Source organism: Garra rufa, chromosome 15 (genome assembly GCF_049309525.1).
Source record: "Garra rufa chromosome 15, GarRuf1.0, whole genome shotgun sequence".
Classification (NCBI taxonomy): Eukaryota; Metazoa; Chordata; class Actinopteri; order Cypriniformes; family Cyprinidae; genus Garra; species Garra rufa.
The window spans coordinates 29,532,459-29,554,985 of NC_133375.1; the positions used below are offsets into that span (position 1 = coordinate 29,532,459).

General features: G+C 38.2%; 1 protein-coding gene across 1 annotated transcript in view; it reads right to left on the reverse strand.

Annotated features, from left to right (window-relative positions):
- The window catches only part of LOC141287714 (zinc finger protein GLIS1-like), a 67,590-nt gene extending 47,730 nt beyond the window's left edge, over nt 1-19,860 (reverse strand). Inside the window, exons 1-3 of the mRNA XM_073819851.1 lie at nt 19,845-19,860; nt 19,547-19,736; nt 16,142-17,354 (exon numbers count right to left, since the gene is read on the reverse strand). Of these exons, the coding sequence (XP_073675952.1) occupies nt 16,142-17,354; nt 19,547-19,736; nt 19,845-19,860 (1,419 nt within the window). The remainder of the gene's footprint in view (nt 1-16,141; nt 17,355-19,546; nt 19,737-19,844) is intronic.
- Nucleotides 19,861-22,527: the final 2,667 nt, after the last annotated feature.

Below are 22,527 nucleotides of genomic sequence, written 5' to 3' on the forward strand. Positions count from 1 at the left end.
TTAATTTTTCACTACTGTGGAAACAATGGCTGGACATTATACAGAGATTTGAAGCGTTTCTTATGGTCACATTCGAGTTCATTAAGAAACTGAATCCTTTATAGCTTCACAAACCTGTCGTTTTAAATCAAATTTAAGGGGTGAATAGATGAGACAAGAGCTTTGAGGTCACTTAGAATTTATCAGAATGCATCATGAGACCTTTAGTGAAAAAATGAAATCATTGTTTGGAAAAAAAAAAAAAAAAGCCTTTGGCAGTTTGTCACTAAAATGAAGAAAACAAGAGTTGTATGTCTGTGCTACTGATCTTTGGGAATCCACATCAATGAGCTGCACACAATAACAAGCCACATGTTATCTCGATGAAAACTTACAAGCACAAACAGAACAGGCACTTTCATATGGAAACATTTCTGCTGGTGCAACGACACCAAGTTCATGAGTTCGATTCCCAGAGAGTGCATTAACTGATTTAAAAAATGCTACATAAGTTGCTTTGGATGATGCTGTCTGCCAAAGTTTGTGGTCTGTAAGGCTTTTTCATGCTTTTAAAAGTCTCTTAAGCTCACTGACCGTATTTATTTGATCAGTGAAAACAGCAATATTGTGAAATATTATTACAATTTCAAAAGAACTGTTTTCTATTTTAAAAGTGTACTTCATTCCTGTGATGGCAAAGTTGAATTTTCAGCATCCATTACACTCTTGTGTCACATGAGCCGTCAGAAGTCATTCTAATATGCTATTTTGATGCTCAAGAGACATTTATTATCTTGTGTTAAAGGGGTCATCGGATGCAAAACTAACTTTTACATGTTGTTTGAACATTAATGTGTGTTGGCAGTTTGTGCACACAACCACCCTATAATGATAAAAATCCACCAAGTGGTATTTTTTAATCTTTAAAAGTAATATCCCCTTTTTAAAATCAGCTCATTCTCAGCTTCTTGTTGTTGTGATGAAACACAGTTGATTGACATGAGCATCTTACCTTAGACCCGCCCTCACCGAGCTGAAACAGTCCAAATACGATTGCCATAGTGTCGACTCAGGTGCAAAGGAAGACTCTAATTGAGCGATTGAGATGTTCTCTTGTTGGGTGTAATAATGAACATAGCAGTAGTCATTTACTACCGACATCTGAGCCGCTTAAGAGGCAGAGGACGACGTTACTATCGTTTTTTTAAAAGGAAAGCGCCGATCCCGATCTACATATGCATCTATGTTCGTGTGAATCATTCGTGATGCAGCTTCACCCACAGCAGAAGTGAGTATAAGGGTTTTTTATGCATCTTTGCAAAAGGCCTTTCTTAATAATGTGCTTGTTGGCAAGTTTCACCGATAAACGCACTAAATGCGGCTAAAGTAAACATTACAGCTCGTAATCCCTCTGCAGAGAGGGGCGGGGCGAGCTCATTTACATTTAAAGGACCATGCGATAAAATGAGCTGATATTTTGCAGAGTTGATTTTGACAAGGTAAAGGGGTGGTTTTTTTACACTACTATTGAGAATTTTTAACCAAAGTATATTAGAGACTTTTCATTAAGACCCTAAGAATCATATGAACTTGTGGAAAATGAGCATCCGATGACCCCTTTAAAATAATGCTCAAAACAATTGTGCTGCTTAATGTTTTTGTTCAAACAGTGATACTTTTTTACATTCTTTAGTGAATAGAAAGTTCAGAAAGCAACCATTTTTACTTTATTTATTTATTTATTGTGACATTATAAATTTGCTTTCACTTTTGATCAATTTAATGCATCATTGCTGGCTAAAAGCATTAATAAAAAAACAATTCGGACCCCAATTTTTTTTAACAGTAGTGTAGATGTGAAATGTAAAGCCTATTTCCATCTCAGAGTAAATTAAATAAAAAGTTAACTGTGACTTTACTATTGAAACTTTGTTTTTCTCAACTGTTTTTGAACAGTAGGATTTTTTTAAAGAATGTTTTTTTCAGCAGAAGTCTCTGCTTTTATTTGATCCAAAGTACAGCAAAAACAGTACAATTTTGAATTATTTTTACTATTTAAAATAACTGCTTTCTATTTGAATATGTTTTAAAATGTAACATATTCCTGTGATTTCAAATCTGAATTTCTGGCATCATTACTCCAGTCACATGATCTTTCAGAAACCATTCTAATATTCTGATTTGCTGCTCAAAAAACATTTATTATTATTATCATCATTATGTTGAAAACAGATAATTAGAATTTTTTCAGGTTCTTTGATTCAGGAGAACAGCATTTATCTGAAATAAACATCTTTTATAACATTATAACATTATGTTTTTGTCATCACTTTTGATCAATTTAAAGCATCCTTGTTAAATAAAAAAATTATACTGACTCCAAGCTTTTGAATGGTAATGTTACAAAAGCTTTTTATTTCAGATAAAAAAGATCTTTGGATCTTTCTATTCATCAAAAAATCTTCAAAAATGTACTCAACTGTTTTAAATATTGATAATAATACCAGTAATAATAAAAATGTTTCTTAAACAGCAAATCAGCATGTTAGAATGAATTTAGAAGGATCATGTGTCACTGAAAACTGGAGTAATGATGCTGAAAATTTAGCTTTGATCACAGGAATAAATTACATTTTAAAATATATTCAAATAGAAAGCAGTTATTATAAATAGTAAAAATATTTCACAATAATATGGCTTTTGCTTTCTAATAAATGCAGGTTTGGTGAGCAGAAGAGACTTCTTTAAAAACTAACTGTTCAAAAACTTTTGACTGGTAGTGTAAATTGACATTATCTCAAAAAGTGATTTTCTTTTTATTGTGCAGTTGCAACTTATACCTCACAATTTTACACAATGTGCCTGAATAGAGGGTTTGCACGTCACGGTTTGGTCAGTTACCCGGATACGTGGCCATATTGGAGATACTCGGATGTATATAACAGCATGGATTAAAACCTGTGGAAGCTGCTAAATCATATAGAGAATGACTTAGTAAGCAGGAAAGGATGCAATATTTTAACAAACTTTTAAAGGAACTGTATGTAAGAAATTTATGTCAGTTAATCATAAAATGGCCCTGAAATGTCACTAGACATTAAGAAATCATGTTCATTTCAAATATTTATATCACTGACAACAGTGGTGCGGCCAGGATATTGTCATTTAAAAGTGAGAGTTGCAGCCCACAACTGATGTTATTGTTGTCATTTTGTGTTTTGGTCTGAGGCTCCACCCTCCAGCTATCTACCAATCACGAAATCAGTAGAGTTTCTTGATCCGGGTTGCCAGCTCTGTTACAGCTGCGGCTATACGAGCGTGTCGGATAAAACATGTATAACGTTACGAAACGTAAAAGACCTCATTATGAATCCGAAATACGTCGTGAAAAAGTCCGAAATAAAACAAGGATTTGTATAGGAGATGCCTTTGAAAGACGGAGACGGCTGAAAACGGAGAAGAATTTGAAGACAGACGCCATCGTTGGTAGTTTTCTCCTGGTAGTTTACCAAATAAGTCAGGCTTATTTCAGTTAGTCTGACTTATTGTCACTTGATTTGGCTCAAAATAAGTCAGACTAACTGAAATAAGCCTGACTTATTTGGTAAACTTGTTTTATGGAACACCCCCCTGGACAGGTAAGATTCATCTATGTTTGGCTAACTTTGCTTCCGTACACAGTGGATTTCCCGCGGTCGGCCGTGCTAAATGCGTTCATAAAAAGCTTTATATCGCACCACTAGCAGGGTATGAAAACAACCTATGTTCCGACTGAAATGTGGTATTACAGTAGCCTACATCTTTACGAAATATTTGGCTAATCGCCATCTGTAAATTTCTGCGATACATAACTTAATTACTTCGCAAAACATCTCTCGTGAAGCATAAGCATGATTAACAGAAGAAAAACAAATTACTGTGTAGGACTCACTTCCACTTGCCGTTGGAAGCTCCTAGCAGCCTACTCCTGCAGCTTAGCTGGCAACCTCGAGTCAGGGGGGAGCGGGAGGGGATACATCGTTCTACAGTATTTTGAAAGTGATTGCAGTACCAGTTTTGGCCACAATCCTACATACGGTTCCTTTAAGTTAATAGGTGGTAAATATACATACGAGCAGTATTAATTAAGATATTAGCCTAATATTTCACCTACCTGACCGGAAATGATAAGAACAAACACGAATGTTGTTAAGATTCTTGCCCTGGAAATCTTGGTTCAGTTTGGACAACCACAAACGCCTTTTGTTCCTCAGACAGTTTTTTGCACTCTTCTTCTTGATTTGTTATAACTTGGCAGTCTATAGTACTTTGAATGTTTTTCCCGGTCGGACGATTAATACAGCCCAAAACATGACAATAATTGACCATTTTCAGCAGCAATAATCAGCAAAATATGCAAGTTTCGTTCGGTTCAGTGACATTGTATACGTTCAGTGCCACCAATACGGCCGATTGATTACACAAGAAGAAAAACAACGTGCAGTAAACAGTAAAACTGTTTGCACTACAAACCAGTGTCCTCATAATTAAGATAATACATAAAATTAATATGGTAAGACACACCAATTTGCAATATCAAGCAGCAAATCAAGCTGGACATGGAAAGCCAGACCCATAAAATATACAAATGGCCGGGCCCACTCTCACAGAGAAGAAAAAGGTGGATAATTGCAAGAAAAAGCAATGAAATGTATTTTTTCCTCCCATTTCGTATTTATTCCCTATAGGGGTTCTATAGTACATGCCATTTGGATTCAGGGCACATTAGGAAGTAAAAAGTTTAAAAGGTTACTGTTATTATTATTGGTAGAAATTGTCATTCACGGTGTACTCATGGTGCTGGCTGTTTCTGAGCCGTACCCCCATACCAAAAGTTGAAATAAATCTAGGGACTTTACAATATAAACAGACAAGTGCTTTTTGAGCGTGGACAGCTCTTCTGGCGGAGAATGAATCGTTTCATGGGGAAAGCTCTAATTGGCCTGTTGAATCCAGCTGTGAGTCAGCAGTAAAGCGCACCACGTCCTGCCAGATCTCTATATAACACCCCGCTTGAAATGTGGAACCGAAACAGCACACCACATTCATACTGCACCCCCAAATCCAAATCCACACCCATAACCGTTGCTGTGGTGAAGACTTTACGAGAAAAGGCTTTTGGTGAAGATGTTGCTCCGGTTACATCCATCCGAGTGACAGCAGATGACAAATGAGACAGAACGCTGTCACAGCCCATAAGTCTGTAAGAGAGAAGCTGTCACAAGCCGCCCACACTTAGTTTTGGGCTCTATTCAGACCACAGATGGGACGTGGTTTCAGGCTAGTGGGGCACCATGAAGTCTCCAGTTATGTGGCTGTTTATTAACTGGGTTGGTTTGGTTTTGAGAGATACTTGGGATCCTAACCTGGCTCTCTGTGCTGCGAAGTCCCATGGCGCATCTGTACCTCAACAAACCCTTTCTGAGAACACTGGGATATTCAGTCTTAACTCGAAACTGTCCGTGCTCTGTTTACATGCTGGGGTTTATGGCGAATGTTTGCGGAAAGGCTGGGTGCGATGTAAATAGCGCCTTGACTACTGTTATTTATTCTAAGGAGTGTTTGGCAGATGGCACTTGGCATAAGCTATGTGTCAACATGCTCTCTGTAGTGACAATGAGGAAGATACTCTAAATTAAACACATTTATGACTGGCCCTGTGTACATTTAGGCCATAAAGGGCCCACACTGAGACATTAAATCACCGTTATACAAATTTATGACCACATTTCTAATGTGTAACTAGTGAAATAAAAGCACTATAGAAACACTGTTAGCACTTAAAATTCATTAAAAATTAATAAAACATATTTATTACCATACCTGCAACTAAAATGTTAAGAGACAAATGTCATTTTTTATTTAAAGGGATTTTCTGGATTGTATATGGGCAATTCTACAGAACTGGTGCAAACACATTTGAAAAAAAGTAAAAAGGATTCAAATCTAACATGCTTACTAAGATTATTCTTAGATTCTTCAAAATTATCTTTTGAAACCCACAATTATATTTAAAATTTCAGTAAGCTTAACATATATAAAATGATCATTTATTTGGTACTTTCAATTGGGAGGTAGCTGTCCCGTACCCTAACGCCTAAATTTTTTTAAGTGAAGTTCGAAAAAATATTTATTTTACATTTTCTTTGTAAATCATGAAACTGTATGTAAAAAAAAAATGTGTCCTGCATTTTTCATGTCACTACCGAAACAGTGTATGTTTTAGTCCATTAGCTGAGACTGATTTTAACTACACCCGCAAATTTATGTATAATTATAAATAATTATGTATCACTCTCTCTCATAACTACAAGGTTTGACTAGATAGGTCCAATCATTTTGAGGTGAATTGTTTTCAAGTCTGAATATCTGTGTGTAACTTTAAAAAACGGCACTACCGAACACCTTTTTTCTGCAATTAAGCACTTAAATAAAAGACTATTTTGGGAGTTATTCCATAATATTTAGTTTTTATATGTGTACCACTGTGCTATAGCTAACCATGTGCTGATTAGAATCTTTGAGCTAGGTTCAAAAGTATCTAAAATTGTCAATATCGAAACAGTCACAACCAAAACATGTCATTACTGTTTCAGTTGTAACAAAAGGGAACACATAATCCTTTATTTGGGAAAAAAAATTCAGTAGTTATGCACATTTTTAGTATGTTTTAATAGTGCTTTAGTATTAAAATTCTGTAATGTGATGTAGTCACTACCAAAACATTACTGTCATTACCAAAAATGTGCAGTCACTACCGAAGCATGGAATGTTTTGTCAAAAATAAAGTAAACTGAATTATCAACCAAGATGTTTTTATAGTGTTTGGTTTAATATATAAACTAATAAATCCATAAATTTGAATCAGAACATTTTTACCTTTTACAAATAAAAATTGGATTCAAAATACAACAAATCTCATAAATGACACTTGAAATATTGTTAAAGTTGTAATTATTACTGATTTACCTCTGAAAGCTTTTTAATAAAATAAAAATAAATATTTATTTACAAGGAAGATGTAAGCAAAATCTTAATAGGTCAATAAAACCCTTCTAATTAAATTATTATTACTATTATTACAAATTTTGGGAGAGGGCAAATATTCCAAAACTTCCTGAAAATACAATATGAGAATTAACTGCACAATTACTAGAAAAGTATACCTTGGATATTATACAATTTGCATACATACAAAATTTGTGAAATAAAACCCAAAATTTTTTCAAGATGTTTCCAACTCAGTCTTTGAACCAGTTCTGTAGAATGGTCCATATAAGTTATAGAAAGGCCCATAAGCTTAATTGGCAGCACTTGGGACTTAATGTTGATTAACACAGAAATTACTTTAGGATTAGTTTAAAATTTGTTAGAAAATTTGTGATACATTGTCATTATTATTTCTTGTTACAAAAATTATTATTCCACAAATGCTGTCATGTGAACCCATGACTCAATTTTCAAAAAAAAAAAGTGACCAAGGAGCAAAAGAAATATGGCTAGCAGCTCTTTAAAAGATAAAATAAGCTATAACAATGCTACTGAATGCCAAATATCTGTATTTAACTAGCAACACTTCACTTTACAACAGCTCAACATTTTCTTGGCACGCTCTCCACCAGATTTTTTAATGTCACCTGGCTGGATCATGTTGAACCAAGTGATTTTCCACACGTTTGTGCTGCAATGCTAATAAACAATTACAGAAAATACAGACAGAGGTTATATGGGAATAATAAAAATAGTGAAACCGAATAATAAAAGCAATATGGCACTAATATAAATTAATAGTATGATATTGGAAAATAAGACAATAGTAATAAAAAAAAAAACAAAAAACGTGAGGATTTCCACCAGTGTTGTTTTTGACAACCATCTTAGATTTAGTCTTAGTCTTTTGGACTAAAATGGTTATTAGTTTTAGTCAAATTTTAGTCACTTCTATATGTGATAGTTTTAGTCCAATTTTAGTCGACGAAAAGTCAAGAAGGTTTTAGTCTAGTTTTAGTCGATGAAAAGTCAAAAAGGTTTTAGTCTAGTTTTAGTCAAAAAAGGGGAAAAAGTAGTCTTTTAAGAAATTAATGTAGGTCAGTAAGTATTTTGCTGTTGGGTAGTGTCACTTATAAGTTCTGAAAATAGCAGATCTATAGTTCAACACAATGTGAGCTTCCGGATCGACTATTTTTACCAATAATTACAATAATGAAGGAATGTTTTAAAACATAAAAGACAAACAAGGATGGAATGCTAAAACGGCTTGTCATAGTAGTATGGCAAAGAGTATTTAATGCTAAAACGGCTTGCTATAGCGGCAGATATTTTTCGGTTTTAATTGGCATGCACAATAAGCAGAAATGTCATGCATTTTAAATGCCTGACGGACCACCCACTAACATTTTCGTCTGTTCTCGTCTCGTCAACGAAAACTCACACACGTCTCGTCATGTTTTAGTCATCAACGAGCCATTTTTATCTCGTCATCGTCTCGTTATCGTCATGAAAAAAAGTGGCGTCAACGAAATGATTTCATCATCGTCATCGTTGACGAAAACAACACTGATTTCCACAACATTGCGCAATAATAAACCAAGAAAGTGCACTAAAATATTTAATAATAAATTCAAGTTCAGTCAACACAACCTTTTCATGTAGTAGTAATTCAGACTCTCTCAGTCAATATTTGAGCAAATATTCAGTTAATGGAGATTGTTTCAAATTAACTTTTACTAATAAGCTGGAAAGTCTATTATAAGATGACTAAAGAAAGACAAGCCTCTTTCTCCATTAGCATGATGGGACTAAATTAGGCCCATTCAACCTGCATAGAAAGACATACAAGTACTGCATCTAGCAGGATCTATTGCTCAAAAAGCCTGAGGAAATTTTGACCATTAGCTTTATTTAGTCCCCTCAGTGTATTAGCAGACGATACGCCCCACTCGCAGGGTTAAACCGATTAAGCGCTTGGATTTGGTACAGATATGACACAATGCTACAATAATGTAGCCATCAGTCTCACATTTCAGGTATATAATTAAATGTGAGGAAATTACTTACTCAAAATATAGCATTCCAGACAAATGTAATTAGCACAAAACATGCTATGGATATATAATTCTTTGATACCTGGTTATGCGCACGTAAAGCCCTACAGCCATCAGGTGAATTGGCTGAGGTGAACGCATCCCATAAAAATAAAGGGAAAAAAAGAGCTACTAGATATTTGACAATGATTATGGGTTAAGTAGCTATTAAGAATGCTTAAGTGGCAGAATGTCAGACAGGAATAGAGAGAAGAAGAGGAGTGACTGGATTGCATTACTATACAGAATGACTGGAAACCTTTTACGGCTTGACAAGAACTTGGCCTGGCGTATTTGACAAGGAAAACAAGCACGATCCATCAATTCCCAGGCCTTTCATTCCATTGCCAAAACATCAGTCTCCTGACAAATCTCAGACATTTTATGCCAGCGGTTTCATCATGCTAATATATGTATCACATATGGTCTCCGTTGCCTAGCTATTAGCATGACGGGAGGACAATCGAGTCGCAGATTGGATCTGACAGCGAGCAAAAAAAAGAGGCGGATTTGTTGATCTTGAAATTAAAGATATAATTCAACCGTAACTTTCATGTGATGAAACATTAGAGAGTTGAAGGTTGCAAATTATGAGCCGTAATTGTAAAAACGATTCTGACCGTGTGCATTCTTCGGCAGTACCATCTGGAAACTTGGATTCGAGAGAGATTTATGACGTTTCTGAAAACTCATATGCACAATGATCACTCACTCCACCTTCCCATTAAATATCCCGAACAGAACAATCTCCCCGAGCCACTGTTTAAAAGCAATTCACCCAGAATGCAAAGCTTTGGCAAATGGAGTGGAAACAGATAGGAAACAGTCCTTGAGTCCTGCAGCTTCAGTGCAGGTAACTGTCGCTACCTGCTAGCATAATGGGGCTTAGAGAGTTGGCAGCTGCTAAGTTGAGTAGACAGGGCCCTAATGTCAGCAGCTCATTCTAGTACATCCACATTAGTATCAACGCCACTTTCTGCCTTTGCTGGGGCAGAACTCAGGCGTCTCCGGTTTCGCCGGTGCATTCAGAGGAAAAAGTCAGCTCATGCACAGGCCGGGCGTTTTAATTAGCTAATGGCGCAAGCCGTTTCATCTCCAGCATCTGTGTCGATTGCTTACAAAAGCCTCCATTTACTACAAAACACGCCATTTTGGCAAAAGTCTGGCCTGGCTGCTGCTGGAGAATTCTGAATGCCTGTCCAAAAATCGGTCTAATAAATCTTTATATATACGTTTGCCGGTTTCACACTACCAAAGGGGGGAAAAAGGAAATTCCATGATCTATGTTTTTTCCAGCAGGTTGTTTAAGCCAATTTTCCTTCAAGCAAAGGCCTGTATGTTCAAACTTTGAAACGAATGCGCCGTAAGGGTGGCTCCGCATTTAATTTTGATGAGGTAAGAAGAAAGGTGTGGTTTAGGAAGTTAAATCCTAATATCCGTTAACATTACAACATGTCATTTAAAAATAAAAACATTCATTTGTGGGCCAAATGTTCAATGGCCAGCTGTCTGGTGGTGATGGTGACGACGACAAAGATGAGAAATGCAAGCAAACGGGTGTGTGCTTCTCAGAAACATTTACTGCTTCATTAAAAATTAAGTCACATATTCAAACTGAAGTGAACTTGCACACCCTGCCCTTGTGATCTTGTAAACTGAATATTTCACAAATGAGAAATGTTAAAAAAGGGGTCACTTTTGAAGATGTAATATTTGGCAAATGAGCAATAATAATGATTAAAAAATACTTACAAATTCTTTTATGAATACATTTCTAAATAATTGTGACCCTGGACCACAAAACCAGTCATAAGGGTAAATAAGAGTATTTGCATTGTCTGAAAGATGAATAAATTGTTAGAAAAGGGCCAATATTTGACCGAGATACAACTATTTGAATATCTGAGGGTGCAAAAAATCTAAATATTGAGAAAATTGCCTTTAAAGTTGTCCAAATGAAGTTCTTTACCATGCATATTACTAATCAAAAATTAGGTTTTAATATATTTACAGTAGGACACTCACAAAATATCTTTATAGAACATGATCTTTACTTGATATCGTAATCATTTTTGGCATAAAAGAAAAATCTATAATTTTGACAACTATACCTGTGCTACTTAAGACTGGTTTTGTGGTCCAGTCACAATTATAAAATATAGAATGACATGTTGAAAAGGTTTCCAACCCCTGATTAATATTTTAAACTTTAAACTTTTTTACTTGAAAAGACAAAATAATGCAAAACAGAAGTCAGTGAACATACAGTTCGGGTTCCAAAACACACAAAAGACATTTTTGCATCAGACATATGTCTGAGTGAATGTCAGCACAGACGACGCAGGAAAAGCCAAAGCAGTAAAATCTAAAAGGTCGGAGGAATTAATACAGAGTGTTATTATGGCTATGAGAACTCAGTGACCGTTTAGTACAGTAGTAAACACACACTAACCAACTAAAATACAGAACAGCACAGCCCATATTCTTAACCTGTCACAGCAGGCACAAACTGCAGAAAATGGCAAGAAAGCCTCAAGACGACTGCAGGCACGCTAAACCAAAGCCAAGATATTAATGAAATAAACCGATACATTCCAGGGGAAATGCAATAAAGAAACAATCGTTAACATCCAACGTTATAACATGGATTTGCTCATCAAACATGATCAACAGGATAAGTAACAGAAGCATTATGAAAAGATATTTGATGAATATTTACATGCATTTTATGAGTTGCTGGGATAGGTGATCTGAAAGACAAATCCAGAGTTGAGTCCAGTACAGCACTGACGTATAAGAGCCCTGGGACAGTGTCGGGGCAGCAGTCGCGGGATAAATTTTTAATATTAATGCAGACGAGAAGGGCAAAAAACCAATATACTAAAACAACACTTGAATTAGCCATGAAACACAACAGGATATTGCAGTGAGATTATGTTGTTTCCTTTTAGATGCCTTCTCCCTCTGCTGTCCGAAAACCACAAAACAGCCCGCGGCCCTTTTTAATTGGACAGGGTGAACCGAAAAGAGCCTCTCAAACTCTGCGAAGCGGTTTTAAGAGGTCTGCCGAGCTCAGTGATTGCAGATGTAGCTGTGTTTTTACGTGCCGGGGCATAAAACCACGTCCAGGTATGGACGGTGACAAAGCAGAGAGTCAGAACCCCGTCCTATGTTTGTGATAATGACTTTTTCCTGCCAAGGCGCTGCATGATACAAATGAAATGCAGCACAGCTGGGAGAAAAGACAAAGCAAGGGAGAGAAAGAGAAAGAGAAAGAGAGAGAGAGGAATGAGCGAGTGTTATGTTTGGATGCAGGGGAATCGTGCCTCGTGCGCTCTCTGAGGAATCTGCAGTTGGAAAGATAATAAAGGGATTAGCTGGGTTTTCTAAAGCATTTGCTTCTAAATCAAAACGTCTCATCGGTTTCCTCTGCACAAATAGCTGGAATACCAAAATGTCTTTGTATATTGCGCGAGGGCCACAAATGCAACATGTTTCAGAAAAAAACTGCTTCCTGCGGAGGTCACAGGAAGGCATCGATTCGGAGGAAAAATGAAAACAGATCAGAACCTGAGCAGGGTCAGCTAGTCAAGTATGTGCACTCATCCAGTTTGTGAAATAAATAAATGCTGTTTTAATAAATATGAATAATATTTTGAACAAATGAATAAATTAAATATTTTTTCGCCGATGATTACAAGGTACTGAATACATGCATAATTGCAATAGTATTAGTGCTGGACAGTTTGACCAAAAAATAGTTTTTTAGGATTTTAGAATTCATGTTGTTTCAGGTTTATAATGTTTTTTTCCTGACTGTGGCTTTATATGATTTAGAATGCATTAAACAGTTACTGAACCGCTGCATTTGAATCACAATCCAAACAAACAGGCTATATGTAGAATGACCAGTTTTTGATGTAAATTTCAATTTCAAAATTTGAAGTAAAAACAGAATGGTCTGACCTTAGCTTTGAGAAATTAAGCTACATAAAACATCTGCACGAAACAAAAACAGCAGAATGCTGAATGAGAACGCAAATTTACTCTCTGACAGCAGGTGGCACTTATGGAACAACAGCAATACAGCGTTTTCTTTGGTTGCAGCTGTAATCAAAGCATGCTGTGCTTTTAAAGGTCCACTAAAGTGCTTTGAAACATGCAGCGTTATATTATGTTTCAGGGTTCCCACTCTACATTTTGATAAACAGAAACAAAAAAATTAAAGCAACAAACAAAAATCCCTGATATTCCATGACTTCGACAAAATAAATATAAAATTCCCTGACTTTCAATGTCTGGAATAGACCTTTTAAAATTCCATGATATTCCAGAAAATCTATGATACATGGGAACCCTGATGTTTTGATGTAATTTAAACTGAAATTGGAAGACAGGGTGGGACTTATCAAGCAGTCCCGCCCCCTTTTTAAAATAGCCGATAGTGTTTTGTTTATATCACAGCTGGGTCTGCGCTGATTCGTGCATATGATCCGCTCCATGCTATCGTGTCTTTGGACCAAAGCAGACTGTGCGTGCTGTGGTGGTTCATGTGACAGCGTGAAACCAGACTTCTTTTGCCTTAATGGTAAGCATATTTACACTGTCTGAATCATTCGCTACTGCCTATAATATAGTGCACTTAGTGCCATTCATCATACAGAAAATACGAATTCTATGAACATACTTGCATACATATGAGCAGCTTCAGCATCTATTTATAGTGCAGGGGGTGCTTCGGATTCTAGAGAACATTTGATTGGACAAAAAGTTTGATGAGAAGCTGAAGTGAAGGGTTATGTCATCAAAATATTCAGCCATATTGGCAGAAGTTAGAGACTGTAAGTTTTGAATGCTTATATCTTGTAAATGGGAATTTTGTCATTGTTTTGAAACACACTAGATTATAGATAACTACATTAATGTGCATTATATGGAGGAGGTTAGATAAAAAAAGAAAATACCATCTAAACTTTTCTGAAGACAGTCAGTTCCCCTTATTAATTGTGTGTTATTAATAATTCTAAAAGTTCTTCAATTATAATCAGATATGTATGCAGTTAACATAGACCACCTCTTATTTCATTAATATTTGAAAGTCCTATGTTGCAATTTCGCAATTTCTGAAACACAAAACAAAAATAAAATTGAGATTTTTATCTTAGGGGACACATAATGCCAGTTGGGAATTGTTTAATGATCCACTAAATGCTTTGATGTTTGACTTAAATTTACCTTTTCTGTTAATTGCCCAGGCCACCGAGCTGCCTGAAAACAGAGAGCGAACTTGGACAGGGTTGACTCAGTGAGAGGCCCTCACAACATCCAAAGACAATGTCCAGCCATTTTACAACAATACATGGGTTTGTTCCTATCTTAGCATCTGCTTAGCATCGCCATGAATAAAAATGAGTGTTTGTTTGTTCTGACAGGTTGTGACACAAGGGCTCTTGCCACATACTCCGGGCAAAGTTTTGAGAGTAAGAACAGATCCCCTATAGCACTGTTATAGCTTTTTGATTATGCTACAAAAAAACAATAATGCTGAAACACATATATTTACAACAACAAGAGCAACAAGTCACAAAAAAGATTTCAAGAACTACCAAGTTTATGCCGCAGAGTGCGCAGCAATGCTGTAAATGTAGTTGCACGGTTTTGTAGGAATTTACATGATCTAATTACATCTGTCAGTCCAGCTGCTGTGAGCTCAGAGTAAACCAACATCCTCTCAAGAATAAACAAAACTTGTCATTAATAACCTCAACGGAACTACTAAATGCTACTCTTGTAACATACTTCACATACTAGTGTACAGCTGTCTTCTAGTGACACGGCTAAACAGATAATTTGGATACAAAAAGGTATCCCGGGATTTAGAGGAACAGACCGACTTCAAAACAAGCTGTTAAAGTATCTGTAAAATAAAAGGATTTTTGGACCGAATCTTGTATATGAAATTGAATATATCTGACAAGAAATCCAACATTCTCCGATTGAGCAATAGAGGGGAATTTTGCTAGTCATCTCCTCTGCGGCTCCTTTCGTACAGACTACTACATTTTTCCAAGTGTTTAGTTTGGATAAAGAGCCAATTCGCTTAATACTTGTGGGACGACTAAACGTTTAAACCTCCTATTTAAAGGGATCAAGTGCACGCATTGTTTGGTTATGTTAAACAGATGTGTAAGGTTTTTTTTTTTTTAGATCTCAATCATTTCGATTTTTTAAAAAGAAAAAGACAGAAAGACAGAGAGAGAGAGAGAGAGAAAGAGATCTTAAGAAAATAAACAGAGTTTCACCCTACACAAATTGTGGACTAATTGTGTATTTGGACTTACGCATTGGTGGGGCCTCAGCCATTTTTCCACTTGAGCTGAGAATGTTAGAAAAGGCACTTTGACATTGATTAGTGTGTTGACTTGTGGAATCGGAGAGTTTTACCTGGATGTCTTGGGTTTCACCACAACACTATTTATATAGCTAGACTACAGGTTCAATTAAATACCCAAACCCGTCAGTGGAAAAGTTAGCTGCACTTTCAGTTGAAATCATAATTTCTCATGCCATGCGATATGGTTGTGAAAAAAAAAGTGCTGAGGAAAATAGGCATAGGTGGTCTCTTGAAACCTGTTAGAAAAAATGAAGCTTGGAGAGTACTTCTAAATCCATTCCTTGAATAAGACAGACGTAAAATCTAAAAGTAATGGATCTGTAAAAAACGTTTGCAGGCCTTTTAGAAAGAAATTTGGTTTAATAAAGCTTAACGAAAGAGTTATTTGTCCTCTGTTGATAATACATACCTAAAATTGATTTTAAAGCTGACCTGCTTAATTAAAACTGATTATACTGGCGTTTGGTTTCCCCAACTTTCCACTCAAATTTAAGTCAGTGAGGATTCCAACAATAATAATTCACCCCAAAATACTGCTTATGCATTTTCAAGGCCATTTCAGCTGCCAGCTATAATCACCTCTATGAATTTCAGTACGAGGAACTGCTGCGCCTTTGACAGCCAGCTAAAATCTGTGGACACTCACCATGCATTTGTTAGGTTTCTCTCCAGAGTGAACCCTCATGTGGATGAGCAACTTGTAGCGGGCGTTGAAGGGTTTGTAGCGTCGTACGCATCCGGCCCAAAAGCAGGTGAAGTCCTCGCCCTTGCGCTGATCGATGTGGACCTTCTCGATATGCCTAACCAGCTCCTCCTGCTGCTCATACGCCGCGCTGCAGTCAATCCAACGGCATACCTGCTTATCGCTAAATACATCCTCCCTGTCGCCCACCTGCTGTTCGCCCAGGCCTGTGGGTTTGGGTTGTGCCAGAAGGCCTGAGGGTGGAGACTGCTGCTGGCTCTGAAGATGCAGTAAAGCTCCTGGGCCGGAGCCCATGTAGTGGTGCAGGTGATAGGGAGGGGGCATGGGTGGCCGTGGGGGGCCTGTTTGGTGGTGGTGGTGATGGTGGGAATGCCCACCACAGTGGCTTCCGCGGCTCGTCAGATGGTGATAGTGATGCTGAAAGAGCTCCTCCTCACTTGGAGAGAACTCATCCACCGGTTCCTGTTTCAGAGTCGCCGCACAGCCGTCCAGCACAGCACCGGGCTGTATGAGAAGTCCAAGCCCGTCGCTGCTACCCACGCCGGGCCCCGGCTGCATGGAGGCTACGTCCTCGCAATGCTCCACCGATGACACCGAGGAGGTCGAGGACGAAGAGGACAGGGGTAGGAGGCAGGACGAGGTGGACGGTGACGGCAGCTGAGGGCTGGGTGTGGGGAGAGGCTTGTGGGAGAATGTGGTGGCAGTAGGCGACGACGAATTGGTGCGCAGGCCGTTAACGCAGGACATCTGGGAGGAGCAGATGTTCGCGGCAATATCGATTCCCTCCGAAGCTGACTGGGAGGCCACCGAGAGGCAGCGTCTCTTCAGTCCGCTCGCATTCGGCCTTGCTGAGTGACGCGAGTTCGGGGACAAAGCCAGCGGGGAGGAGCCATCTTCATTATTAAATGGATACACAGTCACCGCCATTGCTGACAAGGACAGAACGGTTGCTAAGTTACCTTCGCCGCCGCCGCCACCAACACTGCTCGGATGGTCCAATTCCCTTCGTCCTGCTCCCATCCCACCGGAAAAGTCGGCCAGGGCCGATCCCAGCTTGTAGCCCTCCTGTTTGATGGGGTACGCCGGCAACGCATGACACCCATTGACGCCACCAGACAGAGATGACGAGCTGAGATCCGTCTGAAAGCCAGCAGACCTGCGGGAGAATGAAACACACCCAGAGGAATATGAGGAGCGTTTAGGCAGAAAGAATATGCACGCTATTAGCAGCCCGGCCTGTTGAAAGATAAAGGCCAGGGCTTCTCAAAGCGCTGCCAACTCTGCACTGTCAGACACCACAGGAACAGACAAGCTCTGTGCTCTGGTCCTGGCAAATCTGCACTCTCAAACATCTCTGTTAACGCTGACACTGTTTGACCGAAAGCTGCACGATTGGAGATTCATTTTGCAAACCCTTATGGAATCTTATTAGGTTATAATGTTTGGTTTGTGCTGATCAGAAGCGACTTTTTAAGTTCCCCTCTCTCTCAGGAAACAGCCATTGGATGGGTTTCCACTGCGGTGTACTTTAAACACCGGTTAGATCCACCACAAATGCTCCTGAGCAATTCCATGAATAAATGATGCAGGAAATTTAGCCTGAACTATAGTTATGAATGGGTATTTAAAAATAAGAAAAGAGAGAGATGAATACCGGCAGGCTGTCATACTCGGCCTATGACAGGCTTTGATGACACAATAGGAGTTAACTGAAGCCTACATGTGAGCTAAATCGAAGTCACCTGGTTTTGGTGGTATAATGGTGGGCCTCTAAACGCTCTGTGTTTACAATACTCCCCATTATAGTGGGAATCTTTGCCCCCCCTCTTGAACGTGGGTCATATTTCCCAGTGCGTCGCTGTGATCTTCCACATAATAATTCCTGTCAGTTTGCTTATTATGGATTTGTGCGCAAAGCTCTGGGATGATGTGAGAAGGGCTCTCTGTCCCAGCAGCCTATGAAAGATTTTGTCTAAGTCCCCTTTTCACTTGGTGCGGGAAACCGCTAATGCTAGCGCACTGGCTGAGCCGAAGCCTCAAGTTTGTCATGAGTCGCTCCATTCAGGCTCGCCACTTCCTGTTTGGCTGAAGCAGTGACATTCAGCGACAATATTGGGAGAGTTGGACGGCATGTTTGAGTGAAAGCACTTTGGATTGCATCCCTTGCTGAAACGATGGGTTTCAACTGTACTGCGGCTTAACAGAAGCCAACAGAAACCGACGACAGTCTCTTTTCCTAGCCGTTTAAAAAAACAAACGCAGCCAAGAAGCGCCATCAGTACTGCAGTGTTTGACTAACTTGTTTGACTTGTTCTGCACTACGTTAGGCTTTACAAAACAACCTACATTAAGATGCAGATATGTGTTTACATTTAAAATGTAATTAGCAGGACTATAAATTGCAAACTTAAATGCATCACATACACTTTATTAAATCCTAATGTCCATCTTAATATTTAAATGTGGAAGTAAGGTGTTTTCTGGTAATGTGTGAGACTTCTGGTACATAAGCCGCCATAGGGAAATAACGTGAAGAATAACAAAGTGCAATAAACGGCAAAACTGTTTGCACTACAAACCACTTTGTTCATAATTAAGATAATGCGGTAAAATTATACGGTGAGCCACACCAGTTTGCAATGTCAAGCAGCAAAACGAGTTGTTTTTAACAGCTAAAAATAGCTGGTCACGGATGAAACCAGAAGACAGACACATTAAATTTACAAATGGCCATGCTCGCTTTTATGGGAAAAATAAGGTGGATACAACTTCATATTTTGGACAATGTGTTTAATGGTGTCCTTTTCTGTCATACTATCACTCACATGAACTACTAATCTTGGACGTCTTGGAGAACAAAAAGAAAATACTTGTTTGTTTGTTTGTTTGTTTGTTTGTTTGTTTGTTTGTTTGTTTGTTTTTCTCAATAATGGTACTACGGTTTTTTTTTGCTCATGAGTCGCTCCTGATTTATTTGATCAAAAATTAAAAACAGTAAAAACAATAATATTCTGAAATACCATTACTATTTAAAATTACTATTTTCTATTTTAACATTTTATTTAATTTAAATGTAATTTCTATGACGGCTAAGCTATATTTTCAGCAGCCATTATCACAGTCTTCTGTATCACAATATCCAACAGAAATCATTTTAATATGCTGAAACTATGATATTTCAGGATTCTTTGATGAATAGAAAGTTCAAAAGAATAGCATTTATTTGAAGTAGAAATCCATGTCTTTAGAATCTTCTGCACATTCAGTTATGTTTTCAGACATAAAAGTAAGTTCTCAGGGAGCACCTGTTCTTGTTTATCAGTTCAAGTGTTGTGCTGGTAGTCTCACCTGGTGTTTCGGTGGGGGCTTTCCTGCAGGTGAAGGTTCTGTGTGGGCTGTTCACAATGGCTGCTGTGGTGGTACTGGGCTCCAGGCTGAACTGGCAGGTTCTGTCCACAGCGCAGCAAGGTGCCTTCTTCTCCTGTCAGCTCAGAAGCGTTCTCCTTCTCTGAACAGAATGAGATACATCCTCCATTCACTGGTGGAAACAGGTGGAAAAAACAATAGGTATATTAACAATCTTTTAAACCCATCGCACTGCTTTCTGGAACACTCCATTCTAATTGACCCTTCGCAAAAAACCCACCCTCCTTAGTTACCATTGCTATGTCCGACAAACAATGCTGCTCTCTCATGCTCTCACACAGTGAAAAATACATCGCGAAACAAAGAGGAAACTGCAGTCAATTAAACCCTGCGGCTCGTGACGATACATTGAGAACTTAACACACAAAACAATCGGTCTGTCCAAGAAACTGAACAGTATTTATATCATTTTTTACCTCCTTTTTTACAATGTCCAACTGGCCGGCGCATGATGCGTCATTGCGATCTGGCATAGTAGCCATATACGTCACTCATTGTTTACACAGAGAGATTGTGGGTATGACGGCTACTCAAAATGGTAATTATTTGTGCTTATCCTGATTGTTGTCACCGATTAAAAACTAAAAGATTACATTTGCTTGCGTGAACTCATCCGGGAGTGTTTGACTTTTTACTGACTCCCAACTTTTGAGCCTGATTGAGTTATGGTTGCTTGCTCTTCGCCACGCGCCGGCTGTTGTGAACACGCTCAAGACAGTTGGACATTAGAGTGGTGTTAACATGTGTTAAGAGTCACAAGCCGCAAGGTTCAATTTGGTTTTGTCTATGTATGTTTTTTTGACTCTCAAACCCGTGGATCCCATTTACTGCCATTATATGACTGACAGACTGCAACGGTTTGAGTTAAAAATCTTCGTTTGTGTTCTACTGAAGAAACAAAGTCACCTACATCTTGGATGCCCTGGGGGGTAAGCAGATAAACATCAAATTTTCATTTTTGGGTGAACTATCCCTTTAAAGCACGAAATCAACATGAATGAATTTAAGTCAACCAAAGTTAATCTACTGTCCTGTCTGATTTGTTTGTCGGACAGAATGGCGGATTTGGCGTTATGATTGGTCAGATCACCTGTCAGTCAAGCTGTTTGCGAACGTTCAATTGGCCAATATTTTCAACTCAAATCAATATACCATGTTTGCTTGGTTAGTGAGATACACTCAGTTTCATTAAACAAGGTGAACTCTTGAACTGAGTTTTGCAAACGTAATCAAAATAAAGATAAATATGATTCATAGTGTTTGAAAATATGTCCAGAAGGAAAGCTGACACTCTTTTTGAGTCCAGTGTGGGTGACCGCATCTTTCATGTTTTTACTAACTCAATTTAAGAAATTTAATTTGCTCACAATGATGATATTAATAATGCAACACCCAATGGAGTCAATGATCAAAACCAGCATCTAAACATGTGGATAAAGCCAAACCAAAAACAAAGGAGGTTCGCTAAGATATTGATTCCATGTACACAAAATAAAAAGGTGACAAGTAATTGGTTTAAAGCAAAAAAATGTGAGGAAAACAAAGAATGGAGTGTTGAGAGGTGAGAAGAAACGAGAGAAAGAGAAAAAGAAACGATGGAGAGGAAGGTCACAAGACACGCAGGTCCTGTAAAGCACATGCTGGATCCACTCAGCTCTATAAACAGAAGAAACACACTTTTTCACATCCATTCTAGTTTTCAAAGAACAATAATGGTTGTTTATTAAATCTTGGATCATTTTTTCTTGGCTTAGAAATCCCACAGTTGGAATGTCAAACTGTGTTTGTGTATAACATCACTGCTCGCTGAGCTAAAGCCAGGGCTTTCTTGCTTCATCTGGAGAGGATTGAGAGGTTTGTCAATGACGTTGGAATAGTTTGTTTCACACTAAAACTAACATTCTTTTAATTACGTCCTCCTGTTCTTGCGTCCCTTAGCGTGCTACTTTGCTGTGAGCTCAAATAGAAATGATATACTTTTAACTTATTTTAGGCTCGATTCCTGTATGTGACACTGATAATCGGTTTCACAAGACGTCTTCGAATGCCACAAAGTCAAGAGGTAAACTATACTGCTGATGTGAGGTGCAGAGAGAATATAGCCAGAAGCCACAGGAATTTTCAACACAAATCTGTTTTACAGATTTTCAAAATTGCTCAATATCATATCTGGGATGCAATTCTTGCCACAAGAGGCAGCTTGTGAAAACATTTTGCTGTTAGTGCTTTAGCTAAGACCCTTTAACCCCCAAAACAGCTTTTTAAGCAACCATGAAGAACAGAAGACACAAATATGCCCCCCCACCCCCACCCAAAAAAACAACAACAGTAGAATCTTTGAGCGACTTTTGAGAACAAGTCATGAATAGCAGATGAAATGCATTTGCTGGAGTTTAGATGACTGTCCCTCTTTTGCAACAGAAATCTGCATATCGAACCTGCAGAAGATGAGGCAGATGGCTCAGAATCAGAATACTTCACACTCCATATGCTTCTTTTAATGTATTATTGTCCAGCTCCAAAAACGTGCTGCCAAGTTACATCAATTCTGATCCAAGTTTGCATTAAAAGCCTTGCTCTATACAGAGAATTATGGGAGAGGTTTAAAGATACAATGCTTTGTTACATTAACAGAATTAGTCACGGCAAGGCTGCATAAGAGAAGCTCCTCCACATTTGGAAACTTGGACAGTATGCTAGATTGGATTTATATTGAATTTGCAATGGTAATTCACTTTTGGGTATTGCACTTGGTTTTGGTCAGAAGGTGGGAGTCTGTGAAAGCTCCAGTTGTGAAAGCTGGGACAAAGAGAAAATGTGAAAAAAAATGAAAGAGACAGCAGTGGAACCCACAACCGAACATTGGTATCATCAGATGCATGACTGAACTGATGTTTTCTTGT